Here is a 14,666-nt window from a genome sequence, read left to right on the forward strand (position 1 = left end):
AGGGTGGAGGTATCACTGAGATAAGCTAGAGCCCTGTGACAGGGTAGGCTCCTGAGAGGATATGGGAGTGACTCTAGCCAAGACTCCTAGTATCAGGGGTCATGGAGACTGAAGATGCCACCTTCTGTCTAGACAGGACTTCTGGTGGAGGGAGAGAAACAATAATTCATCCACCAAAACTTTACACCAAATTTGCCCTGCCTGTAGGATATGCAGTGACAAAACTGGAGCAGAGCTTGAGGGAATATCCATCTAATTCCTGGCACAACCTGAGACCCACCCACCCAATGGGAAGAAACCCTACCCCTGATACTATTAATGATACTCTGTTATGCTTGCAGATTGGAGCCTAACACAGCTGTCCTTGGAGACAGGTCAAAACAGATGCTGAGACTCACAAACAAACATTAAGCTGAGCACAAAGAACCTTGTTGAAAAGTAGAGGTTAGGATAGAAAGACCAGGAAGGGATAAGAACTCCATAAGAATATAGTGTCAAATAACCTAGGCTCAAAGGAGCATATAGAGACTAAAGCCCCAATCAACGGCCATGCCTGTACTGGACCTAGGCCACCTACACACATGTACCCAATTGGCAGCTTAATCTTTATATGGGACCCCTAGTAAGGGGAGCAGGAGCTGTCTCTGACATGGACTATCTTGCCTACTTTTTGATAACTTCTGCCTGGTGTGGCTGCCTTGCCCAGACTCAGTAGAAGAGGATACATACAGTTCTGATGTGACTTGATGTGCAGAGGTGTGCAGGTACAGGGTAGGGGGCCAGGGGATCCTAGTTCTCTAAGGGGTAGGGGAGCTGGGATTGGGGAGGAGGGAGGGAGGGTTTGCCTTGTAGGAGAGGAGGGATGTGAACTAAAAAACAAAACAAGGCAAAAACTTATACCCCTTGGTTTTTAATGCCATATTTGTAATACATAAAAACCTTTGTGTATTTCTAAATCTTATCACCTCATCTCTTAATTGTCTCGACTTTATTGTTTGAGCAAAACATTTATCAAGTTTCTTTTTAGGAAAATCAAATTCTCCTTTAATATCTTGGGTGATTTTTCTTTATTGATCTTGGAACGCTAATCAGTTTATTTCTCCAGATATTTTTCTCAAGCTTATCACACATTCACAACTTGTTCTTCTATTATGAATGTTTTGTTTTCAATTGTAGAATGTATGCTTCAAATATAGAATCTGACTTAATTAAGGTACATGATATATGTCTCATTAACTAATTTATATGAGGATAAGACTTCTTTTTAAAAATGATTTGTTCATTCTACAATAGCCCATCAGTATATTTTGAATTTCAACCTTTTATCATGCATGTTTTCACCTTACTTTGACTTACCTGTTATTTCAAAATATAGTCACTAACACAAAACTCTGTAGGATTTTGTATCCATGACTGAACTGCTCCTATCTGTGCATATTGACTATATTTAAGGACCTACCAGTAGCTAAAGCTCAGGGGACAAATATTTATGAAAATAATATTTCCTTTCTGGCACTATGAACTCACATCAAATTTCAAGGTGAGGAGAGAGCATATTACACAAGGAAGAACTTAATTCTGCCATTTAGCTTAATGTAACTATTGTTAAACAACCTTTTACATCCTTGTTTATGCACATTGACAAGTAGCACTCTCATTCTTGCACAAAGAAGCCTCTCTCTACAGTGATCTGTGATGAAGGCCAAGAAATATGACTGGAAGATCTTGAGAATAACTGATGATTGAAATCTTATCTATAAACAAGTATTTTTATACCATCCATTGCACTGTTTAAGGAATACGATGGAAACGAAGGCCTAAACAATCATAAGATGAGAATGACAAATTGCTTCTAGGCAAGACACGCATTACACTAAGGAACTCTGAACAATTACAAACAAGTTCCCTGGTTCATGAAGAAGAATGAGGAAGCCATCTTACTAATCTTACCTACTAAACTATCACCTGCAAAGACATTCAAAGAAATGTTATTCACTTGTATAACAACTGATTATCGAATGAGGCTCCAAGGTACACTCTGAATCCAAGGGTTATGAAGATGCCCATAAATAAACCAAATAAGTCACAGGAAAAAAAAGAATATCATGAAACTGGAAAAGGGACAATTATGGATGAGATGAGTTGACAAATGTTAATGGGGGAAACCTACATGGGACATAGTGAGTATATATGAAAAATTATAAAATAGTGAACTTGATAGAAAACAAACCAAATGTAAGCCACTCTTGCCAGAAAACCAGGCAGATTGCCTGCAGATCTTCCACTCTCTCTTTTCCCCCATACCCTATCCCTGTCTCATCCTTAGTGCTGCAGCCTCCACTCCTCCCAGCCCCATCTTCTGTGGATCCCACAGACCATACACGTCTATAATGTTTCCCTCCACTCATTGCTGTATCTCAGGTTACAACTCCACCAGGAACTTTTTCCAAGCCTGATCACAGACTCAGAAACAAAGTGAGTCTCAACAGAAATAAGAATATTAAAATAATACCCTGCAGCTTTTTAGACTGCCACTGATATAGTGGGATATCAACAACAGAAATAACAAAACACTGACGAACACATGGAAACTGAGCAACACTCACAACTGTCTACTGAATACAAACTGGGTGAAGGAGGAAATATAGAGTGCAATTAAACACTTTCTAGAATTCAGTGAAAATGAATATATAGCATACCAAACACTGGGCACAGTAACAGTGGAATAAGGAAAGCATACAGATATTGTTGTCTACATAAACATCTTACACATGAACAAAAACGGTAATCACAACCAGGAGGAATAAATGGCAAGAAATAATAATACTCAGGGCTCAAGACAATAAAATAGACATAAAGAGAACAATACAAACAATCAATGAAACAGAGAGGTGGTTCTTGGAGAAAATTATTAAGATCAAAAAAATTCTTATCCAAATTAACTAAGAGGTGAGAAGATATTAAAATTAAAAAATTTAGGAACAAAGACGGAAAGTTAACAACAGAGACTAAACAGACACTGAAGGAGCCCAGAGAATAATCAGGATATATTTTAAAAACACGTTCTCCACCAAATTGGAAAATCTAAAAGTAATGGATAATTTTGTCATTAGGCACTACTTACCAAAGTTAAATCAAGATCATATGTATGATTTAAATATAGTAGTATCCCATAACAAAGTAGAAGTAATCATGAAATCATCTCAAAGAAAAACAGTGTGGGGCGAGATGGTTTTAGGACAGAATTCTCCTAGATTTTGACAAAAGATTTGACACCAATACTTCTCAAATTATTCCACAAGAGGAAACAGAAGTAACACTTCCAATTCATTTTCTGAGGCTACAGTTATACTTATACTGAACCCACATAAAGACTCAACATTGAAAAATAATCACAGACCAATTTTATACATGAACATAGATGCAAAAATATTCAACAGAAGAATTGCAAACCAACTCCAGCAACAGATTAATACACAATGATCAATTAGGCTTTCTCAGAGATTCAGGGATTGTTCAACATTTTAAAAAAAGTAAATTCTACCCACCATATGAACAAATTGAAAGAAAAAAACCTACAAATGATCATTTTAATACACAGAGAAAAGGCCTCTGATAAAATTCAACATACCTTCATGAAAAAAGTCCCAGAGAGATTAGGGAGACAAGGGACACACTTAAACATAATGAAGGCAAAAGACAACCAGCCTATAGCCAACTTCAAACTTTCCAGTCAGTACTCAAAAAATACTTACTAGAAACAATGCAGCATTCTCATCAAATGGTGCTGGAAAATCTGTATTTCTGCAAGCAGAATGCATATATTTCAATACTCATTACCTTGCACAAAATTCAAATTAAATGTTGAGTAAATCAAAGTAATTCCGTTAAACTCAGGAACAAGACTCTTTTTTAAATCTTTCCATATATATTCAGAATATCACTTGAAGTTTATCAAGAATGATAAGACAACTGAAAGGTAAAAGAGCTAAAAATTTGAAAAGAAGGCAATGTATTTTTATTCGCAAACATTATGATACTGTACATAACTGACCTTAATATTTTTACATGGGATTCCTACATCTGAAAAACATTTTCAGTGACATGGATATTTACAGAAAACATTTTTATTCATGGATTAACTGAAAAAAATCAATAGCCCTCCTCTAAACAAGTACCAAATGGACAGAGACAAAAATCTGGGAAACAACTCCTTTTACAAAACCTAAGATAGTATTTAATATTTTGGTGTAACTCTAACCAAGCAAATAAAAGTTTTATATGAAAAAAAACTTCAAGTCTTTGAAGAAAGAAGTTGAAGCAGATATAAGAAGGAAAAGTCTTCCATGCTAATTGATGAACAAGATTAACATAGTAAAATGGCCATAGTACCAGAAACAATCTAAAGCGTCAATGAAATCCCCTTAAAATCCTAAAACAATTCTTTACAGAACGTGAGAGTATAATTATCAACTTCATATGGAAAAATATAACATCCAAAAATACCAAAAAGAATCGTGAACAATAAAATTACTAATAGAGGTATCACCCTGATTTCAAGTTGTACTACAGAGATATATTAACAACAACAACAATGAAATGGATGCTATTGATGTAAAAACAGACAATTTGCTCAATTTATTATAATTGAATTAATAACCCAGACATAAATAAAAACACATATGGACACCTTATGTATTTTTATAAATTAAACACTGGAAAAATTCATACTGGAAAAAAGACTCATCATCAAATTATGATGGAAAAACTGGACTTCTGCATGGTGAAGAATGCAAATAGTACCATACTCGTCACCTTGCACAAAACTCAACTCCCAAAGACCTCAGCATAAAGAAGACAGATTGATGGAAGATAAAGTGGGGAATAGCCTTAAATTCATTTGAATAGGCAAAGACTTTCTGAAGAGAACACTGCTAGCAAAGGTGCTAAGGTGAACAATTAATAAATGGGACCTCACTGAACTGAAATTTTTTCTGTAAGTCAAAGAACTTGGCCATTTAGACAAAGAATATCCCTACAGAATGATTTTTTTTATCAATTCCACATCTGATTGTGCACTGATGTCAAGAATAAACTAGATATAAAATACAAATCCCTCCAACCCAGCTGAAAATGGTTTAAATATCTAAACAGATAACGGCAGAGAAAAACTTAAAGAAATGTGAGACATTTTTCCATCAGGGACATCTAAGGCACAACAATACTTCTTTGAGGTTCCACCCTACACAGAACAGAATGGCTAAGGTCAACAATACAAGTGACATCTCTTGTTGACAAGGATGTGTAACACGGAGAACTCTTCTCCGTTGTTGGTGGGAGTGCAAGCTTGTACAGATACTACAGAAGTCAATCTGGCAGTTTCTCAGAAACTTCTGAATTGATCCATGATAAGAACTAGCTATACAGTTCTTGGGAATATACTCAAAAGACACCCCATGCCATCACAAGAATACTTGCTCAACCATGTTTATTTTAGCTTTATTCATAATAGCCAGAAAACTGGAAACATGCTAGATGACACTCAACAAGTGAGCAAATAAAGAAATATGGAACACTTCTACACTGGAGCTCTAGTACTCAGCTGATGAAAAAAATGACATCATGAAATTTTGAGGCAAATAGATGGAATTAGAAAATAATCATCCTGAGTGAGATAATTCAGAATGAGAAAAACAAATATGATATGTATTACTTACAGGTAGATTCAATAATGCTGTGACAAGACATAGTTGAAATTTTGTCTAGTTGTCACAGACATGATTCTACATTAACCTATGTCATATATGCCAAATGATATATTAACACTCTTTATAAGTCATAGGCACATTGGTATCAATGAGTTAATTTTTATTACCACAAAGTTTAAGGTTTGAAAAATCTTCACCAGGTTCATTATAGTAACTTCAGAAGTGGCACAACTATAGAATCAATTTAATAGTTATGAAAATATTTACAGAAAACAGTTTTGTTCATACTGGAAGGTTTGATGAATATATGTTTTACATATTTCCCAAGCAGAATTTATGTACATCATAGGACAGATTTCTGAACATCTTTGTAGTGGAGACTAATCACGTGATCTTGGGTTTACTGTTTAGATCCAAATGAAGTAGGACAATGAGAAAGAAACCCATCTTATCAGGGGAATCATGAAAGTAAAACATGTAGTGGGATTTCCCATGTAAAATACTGGAGCTAAAAAAAAATTGAGTGAGATAACCAGACTCCAAAAGACAAATATGCTATGTGTTCATTTATATGAAGCATTTGTCTGTTAGTATTGACAAGAAGGCTTCAGTCTATATAGCTGCTAAGGTTAGACATGAAGTGATGGGAGGGAGACTAGAATGGGAAGATCAAATGACAAAGGGAGAGCAGACGGGAATAAGGAAATTTATATGGAGATGGGTATATAATGTAAGGTCAATTTGAGGGGTTGTATGGAGAACCAGGACAATAGAAGTTACCAAAATATATGAAGATATGAAAGAAAAGTTAACTGGAATCACCAAATAATGAGAAATCCAAACCTCCAACTAGGTATGTCTAGCCACAAAATGAAGGCTCCACTGTCAAATGAGTTGCAAATAACAGTTGGCCAAAGGGGTCTCGTTAGAACTCACAACAAACCAGGATATTGGCAAAGCTATTTATTGTTGTCCACAAATGGACTGTAGGCTCTATTGCTGAAGATCGTACCTCATAACTCACAGAACATAGAAAAGTTGAAATGGTGCCTACTTAGAGACTTTACCATTATTGATGGTAGTACTAGTTTACGTAGTACTAAGGAGTACACTGCACATTGCCAGAGGAGAAAAAAATACCACCACAGCTAAAAACACTGCAATCTATTATGGTGAGTTGCTTGCTGGACACACTGGTGCATGGGTTGCCCAAAATATGTAGAAAGAAAACCCAACCCACTATCAATTGGAATTAATCCCCACTCCATGACACATAAACAATGCCTAACACTGCCTGGGTAGCCAAAAGCATGAGACCCACTATCTACTGGAATTAAGGCCCACTCCATGATACATAAACCATGCCTGACACTGTCTGGGTAGCCAAACACCTGAGATTAGATAGGCAACAGACTTAGGAAACAAGTAAATATTTCTGTTGTACAAAAGAAACATAGCAAAATAATCAACTCCTAATGACAATCTTCTATACACACAGATCAATATTTTTCTCACCTCTCATCAGGGAAGTGTCCTCCTACAGTAGATAGGGATACAGAGACACAAAACTGGACAATATGCTGAGACTGACAGACTTTGAAACCATTCTGAAATAGCTATCTCTATAAAGATACCTTGCCTCAGGGATTAAGAAAGACAACAGAAGAGGATTTAGAAAGATTGTAAGAACCAGTGATGAAGGAAGACAACAAGGAAGGAAAGCCTTCTCTACAAAGCAGAACTTACACACCTATGAGCTCAGAGCCTGGCAACATGGAAAGGGACTGTAGATGTGTAAGTCAGATGAGGTCTTAGTGTTGAAAGGGAAGAAGACACAAGCCCCATCCTTAACATGGAAGCTATCTCCAAATAACTGCTAGCAAATGAAAAATGTATTCTTTTATATGGATTTCTACTGGGTAATTAAACATAGCTTAAGGGCCAGCCCCATGCTAATGGCATATGGGCAATGCAAAATTAACTCAGTGGTATTTGGGGAGGATTTATTGTTCCACAGTGCTTTGTCATGGGAAAATATTTTAACTTTACAAATCTTTGTGTATATGTTATGGTTTGCTATTTTGTTCTTATGCAGTTTCTGAGTGTACAAATGTGAGTGTGTCAATGTCTGCATGTGTTTCCTACAATATTTCCTTAAGTCTTTTTCTTATTTAATTATTTATTTTGTTTGTTTTATCCTATTCTAGATTTTTTTTGTTTTAAAATTTTCATATTTTATTCTTATTTTTAGATATCTATGTGTATTCTAATGAGAGAGAGTGAAAGGCTATTGATTTTGCTGAGTGGAAAAGTAGAAAGAGCCCTACATTTGGGGATGGGAAACCACAATAAGAATTTATGTAATCAATGAAAATTACACATTCCTTCTTGCACTTGTGAGAATATCTAAGAATAACAGTACAAGTGGCCGCTCCTGCTGACGTGGATATGGAGCAACAGGAACCCAACTCCTTTTCTGGTGAGAGTGAGAACTTGTACAGCCACTATGGAAATCAGTATGCCATCTCCTCAGAAAGATGAGAATCAACATACCTCAAGGTCCAGCTTTACTGCCTTTGGGAATATAACCAAATGGTGCTTCATCCTACCATAGGGACACTTAGTTGACCATGTTCATTATTGCTCTCTTGACAAAACCCAGAAATTAGAAATAACATCTATGTGCCTCAACAGAAGAATGAACAAAAAAAAATATATATAATGCATTTACATAAAGGAGTATTGGTGTTCAAAATGACATGAAATTTTCAGGAAAAAAGGATGAAAATAGAAAAGATTATCTGAGTGAGGTAAGCCAGACCCAGAAAAATAAATATGGTATGTATGTTCTTACCTGTGTATTAGAACCTACACTCTATAGACACAGAGTGTTTGGGAGTACATGAAGGGAATAGGGAAGGTGATCGCATGAATGTCGGAAGGAGGAGGAAATAGAATATGTTTTATGGGGGGACTTGATCCAATGAGTATGAAAATAGGAGGGATAGATAGGAAATGGGAGGTGAGATGGGATTGAGGGAGGGCATGAGAACAAGGAAAGGTAGAAATGAGGGACAATGTCAAAACCTAATGCAATGGAAACTTCCTATAATATATGAAGGTGATCATAACAAAGACTTCATATAATGAGGGAGAGATAATCTCAATTATCCATCTCTTGTTAAGAATTTGATTTGTTGGATATAAAGGTGCCATGAAAATTCTTCAAAACCCAGGTTCTTGCCAAGACAATAGGTGGATCTAAAAAAACTGCCGGCAAGCCCCCACTGTTGAAGACAACACAACACAACTCATTCCACTGTCAGTGACACAGAAAGGTACTCTATAGGCTGCCAAAAGAGAAGAATCAACACCAACCCAACCACAAACGTTGGATGTACATTTAGTCCTGCCTGTAGCATATGCTAAGGTAAAGGTGGCACAAATCTTGAGGTGGTAACCAATCAGTGTCTGACTTAATGCAAGGTCTGCTCCATGAGATGAACCCATTCCTGACACTACTTGAACAACCAACAACCAGAAACTAGACAGCCCAGAGATGTTGAATAAAAGTAAAATTACTGGTCTCAAAAATGACTCTTAATCATATTCCAACATACTCATAAATCAGAGTCTTATTCATCCATCATCACAGTGGTTCCTCCTTCCTCCTGCAGAAGACAGTAGCAAACACAGAGACCCACATCCAGATATTGGAGGGGGGTGCAGAGGGGGGAGGGAGGGAGGGAGAGAGAGAGGGAGGCGGACCTTGGAACACACAGCTAATGTAAGAGGTCTTTATCTATTCACTCCTCTCAGGACTAGGGAATCTAATAAAAGATGAAGCAGAAGGAGTAGGGGAGATAGAGGGACAGAGGACACCAGAAGAACATGACTGTCTAAAAACAGCCAAGTAGCTCTTTTGTGAACACACAGAAACTAAAGCAGGAATCACAAGGCCAACACAGGCCTGGACTAGGTCCCTGCGTATATACTATATCTTTCTGTTTAGTACTTTTATGGGACTCCTGAATGTGTAAGCAAATGAGTCTCTGATTCTTGTGCAGTCACTTGGGATTTTATTTTTCTGTTGTCTTCTCTTCTGCAACTTCAATATGATGGTTTTGTTTTTAACTTATTACATTTTATTTTGTTATGTTATATTTCTATATACTCAGTATAGGTGGATATCTGCCCAACATAGATGTCCTCTGAGAAACTCTATCCAGCGGGGGGATCAGGACAGATGCTAGGACTCACTTCTGGACTCTGGGTGGTATTGAAGAATGAGTGGATGAAAGGACCAAGAGGGTTCAAGGACCCCACAAAGAGACCATCAAAGATGGCATATTTGGACCCAGGGAACTGATACAAACTGATGCACCAAACAAGGACAATGCATTACAGTGAGCTTAGACCTCCTGTTCAGATCTAGCCAATGCACAGCTCATTGTAGGGAGAGCAGGGACTGCCTCAGAGATGAACTCTGTTGCCCCCGATTTGATCACTTCCCCTAGGTGGGAAGGCATTGCAGGCACACAGAGGCAGAGCAAGCAAGCTATCTGATGAGAACTGATAGGCTGTGGTCATATAGTGGGGAAAGAGGTCCCCTCTGTCAGGAGTCTACGGGAGGGAAGAGGAGAGAAGAGGGAGCGAGAGTCAGAATGGGAAGATGAGAGAGAGGGCATAACAATCAGGATGTAATCTGGATAAACTATAATAGAAAATGTAAAAGCCTATTCTTTTCTGAGAGACAGATAAGGAGTGCCTGTCTGATTAAAAAAAAAGAGAGAGAGAGAGATGGGAAGGAACTGGGAGAAGTGTATGGAGGGGAAAATATATTCAGATTATGTTGTATGAGAGAAAAGTCTATGTTTAATAAAAGGGAGACAGATTAAAAAAGAATATACTACATGAAATCTATCTTCAGTTAAACAAATGAAACTTAGTCATGATACAATAAATTATATGTAGTAGTGAAATAAATACAACTCTTCAGTCACCTACTGTGTAAAAAATATAAACCTGTACTGGGAATAATCAGAAAGAGAATGTGAGAAATCCAAGCTTTAAAAGGATATTACATGTGACTGAGCATAGTTTTAAAACATAGAGGAATGTTGTAATAAATACTGTGTTCTTGCTGAAATGAAGCAGACTGCTAATTTTAGTGCAAAATAGGTCACCTGAGGGAACAGTGTCTGCAATGGAACTGCAATGTAAGTCAAGGATGATTTCAATGTCTAAGCTGTGTCTCTCCAAAGGAAAGAAAAGTAACAGCAATGCTCAAATTTTATAGTCAAGGAACAAAAGTTTATCTCTTACTTCTCTCCAGCCCCTTTCGTTTTGCTTATGTATTGCAGGCTCCTGTGGACAAGTGTGAAAGTTCTCTGTAAACCAGAATTTACCTGTCTCATTGGAAATCTCATTGTCTGCACAAGGAGTGCAGTCAAAGCAGCAGGCAGCCTTGCCTTCCTGGGCAGCTTTCCTGAATCCAGGCCTACAGCTCTCACTGCACACAGACTGAGGGATCTGAGAGAAATAACAGCTATTAGAAAATGCTCTGTGAATATGTAGAGTAAATTGAGAATTTCTGAGTATCACCAAACAGTTCATTTGCAAATGCTTAAACTGACAAATGAAGGCAATGTGTTTTGGTGTCATTAATGTTGGCAGCAACTTTGAGTCTGCACAGGCCACAAGCTTAAATCTTGGTCCAATACAATGAAGTAGTGTTTTAGAAAGTCACAGTATGATTGTTGATGGACCTATCGCTATACTTACTGGCTACTAGTGGGGACGTTTATATTCTATATGGCTGGCAATGTTGATTGACAACTTTGCATTGTTTGGGTTCATCATGGAAACAAATCTTATGCATCTGTGAGGAGTTTTATGAGATATTTACTTGAGGTGGAAAGAGCCACCACAAAATGGTCATCAGTGTTTTACTGTCTACTGTGACAGACAGAATGAAAAGGAGATCGAAGGGGAGCAGCCATATTCTTTGGTCTGTGGTTCAGGTCTCTGATGGTGATGTAATCACCTCCTCTGACTCCTAAAACATTCTCCCTGCACTAAGATATAAATACATGCTCACAGTGTCATCTAAATCAAGCCTGTATTTCCTTTACTTGCTTTTGTTGACTTTTAAAAAATTTTTTTTATTAATTTATTCTTGTTACATCTCAATGTTTATCCCATCCCTTGTATCCTCCCATTCTCCCCTCCCTCCCATTTTCCCCTTATTCCCCTCCCCTATGACTGTTCCTGAGGAGGATTACCTCCCCCTGTATATGCTCATAGGGTATCAAGTCTCTTCTTGGCAACCTGCTGTCCTTCCTCTGAGTGCCACCAGATCTCCCTTTTGTTGACTATTTATCTGTTGTAGCAAAACACACGTGTCATGATATCCCACCTTTTAAAAGCTGACAAAACAAAAATGTCATTTTACCCTTCACTAAAATTTATTCATCTGGCTGACAAAAATAAGCTTCTTATCAGTGTTTTGAGGCAGTGGCATAAGTCTAACAGACACTCTATTCATAAGAACTGTATAAGCATTAATAAAACTTAGGAAAAACTTTTCCATTGATCAGAGTCAGGAATGAGAAATTAGTTGATGTTGGGTATCCTATGAGTAGTTTCTTATGGGTGGTTGTATATTGATTGGTATGAAATGAATATCCAAGGATTATTTTCCTGAGAATTATTTTCACTTTTATGAAAGGTCAAAGCAGTGAAATATGTCACAACCCACCGTTGTAAATTGCATTGGCCATTGTATCCTCTGCTCAGATAAAGAGAGCTGCTGACCCTGGGAAGCATTTGGAGAAAAGGTTCCTACTTTGACCTTTAATCCCAGGCCCTTTGGAAAATTCCAAATATTGAAAATGTCATACTCTGAATCTAAGTCTCTTCTCCCATCCATTACGATGTGACCTCTCACGTAATTTTTCAGTAGGATGTTCTTGAGGAAAGGGAGGAGCTAGAAGAGATGAGGAACATATGTTGAAGTTCATCTGAGATAGTAAAAGCATTTTCTTATGTCATATAAAGAATCTCAGTTGGCACAGCCATATCCACTGGAAATGATGAAAATCATGAAGCCAGCAAGCTGTTTGTCACTGTTAGATCCTGCTGCTGGGCCAGGCCTCAACATATGGGCAGGGCTTCCCCTCTCTCAGAGATTCACTATATAAATCAGTCAGTTTGGTTCCAGGTCCCCCCTTTTCCCTACCTCTCTATCCTTTCTCTTTCCCTTCCTCCTCCTGTAACACTTCCAAAAAACCTGAATTTATATTATAGCTTCCTGGGCAATTAGCTCATTCTATTTACTTAATCCACTCCTCACCATGTTCACAAAGCTGAGCCCAATGTTGTGAGCACTGCTGTTGTGTGTTTTTCAAGTTTTACCCTCTGCATGTTGCATTCTTGAGGACTTTCTGCATTATGATACATGTTATGTCTTTTCCTGAGAAAATTATTTCTGGGTTGTTTTTAGAAAAGTCCTAAATGTAGAAAGAATATCTTGGGTTTTATACAATTCAACACCTGTCACTAAAAATACACTGGGCAAATAGAAAAAGATAGAATCGAAGGTGGACATCTGGCAGCCAGAAAGGATTCTGGGATATCCAGGTGTGAGAGATTCATTGGTGAAGATGTGAGGACAGGTGCATGATACCTGAGCAGAGGTAAGCAGACATGTGGCAGAATGTAGATTAGTATAAATAGATTATTTTAAGTTATGAGCTAGTAAGAGAAGAGCCTAGCTATGGTTTAGGAATTTGTAAATACATGTTGAGTTTGAGTGGTTATTCCCACAGCATGGGCCCTGGAGGGAAAAAAAAACCCTACAACATAATGACATACCGTTCATGGAGCATAAAATCCAAACTAACTTGTTAAAAGTCCGGGACAGAGAGAGAAACCTCACCCCTCAAAAATAAGCTTTAAAGCTATGTTTTTTAAAGAAAAGAAGCCTGAAGACAAAAAGCTTCTGAAAATAATGGCACAAATAGGTCCAGAAAAAAGCAGCTGGAAACAAGATTTTTCTAACTAAAAGGCTGGAAAAGAACAGGAAATTGCAGAGAGGTAGAGGGGAATTCAGTCTTTTTAAACAAAGCTCCTGGTTATCCATCTTTAAAAAGCTGCCACCTGAGGAAGCGATCTGTGAGCACATGGCTCAGTGGGTGGTGGTCAGAGCTGTGCAGCCATCTCTCCAGTAAGTCCAGTCACTCCCAGCAGTGTCCACATTATCTGGAGTAGCCAACGCGGAAGCAGGGATACCATCGAGAAGCCAACATTGCAGGGCCACCCTTTCCTGTCTGGTAGGTCATGGCAGGAGGCTTAGCCCTTTAAGGCTTGACCTCTGTGTCAAAGAAGGACAGCTGTGCATGACCAAGCACAGGACAGCACAGCACAGCACAGCACAGCTCAGCGCAGCAGCACAGCACAGCACAGCATAGGGCAGCGCAGCACAGCACAGTACAGGGCAGCACAGCACAGCATAGCATAGCACAGCACAACACAGCGCAGCACAGCACAGGGCAGCACAGCGCAGGGCAGGGCAGCAGCACAGCACAGCATAGGGCAACGCGACACAGCACAGCACAGGGCAGCACAACACAGCGCAGCACAGCACAGCACTGCGCTGCACAGCACAGGAAGCAGGAGCCAAGTGCATACACAGGAAGACACCGAAAAAATCCAAACTCAGTCAACCAGCTCAAAAAAGCAAAACTAAACTAAACATTTAAACTTGTGTTTTAGTGCTGATGGATGCTTATCATTAAAAGGGGGCTGGTTACAAGTTGTTAATGGTCTTGATTAGGGAAAAGACAGGGTATAGAAACAGACTCACGGATTTCTCTTTCCTTCCCTTTTCTCCATCCTTTCTTTCATTAGGTATTGGATAAGGTATTCAGAAGAAATGGGGGGGTGGGGAGGTTAGAA

At 38.3% G+C, this 14,666-nt stretch overlaps 2 protein-coding genes across 2 annotated transcripts in view; one reads left to right on the top strand and one right to left on the bottom strand.

Annotated features, from left to right (window-relative positions):
- Atg4c (autophagy related 4C cysteine peptidase) overlaps positions 1-14,666 on the top strand; it is a 296,253-nt gene that overhangs the window by 62,388 nt on the left and 219,199 nt on the right. The window lies entirely within an intron of this gene.
- Positions 1-14,666, bottom strand: part of LOC127205340 (vomeronasal type-2 receptor 116-like) — a 36,899-nt gene that overhangs the window by 2,579 nt on the left and 19,654 nt on the right. Inside the window, exons 4-5 of the mRNA XM_051164598.1 lie at positions 12,469-12,696; positions 11,117-11,240 (exon numbers count right to left, since the gene is read on the bottom strand). Of these exons, the coding sequence (XP_051020555.1) occupies positions 11,117-11,240; positions 12,469-12,696 (352 nt within the window). The remainder of the gene's footprint in view (positions 1-11,116; positions 11,241-12,468; positions 12,697-14,666) is intronic.

This window comes from Acomys russatus, chromosome 2 (assembly GCF_903995435.1).
Source record: "Acomys russatus chromosome 2, mAcoRus1.1, whole genome shotgun sequence".
NCBI lineage: Eukaryota > Metazoa > Chordata > Mammalia > Rodentia > Muridae > Acomys > Acomys russatus.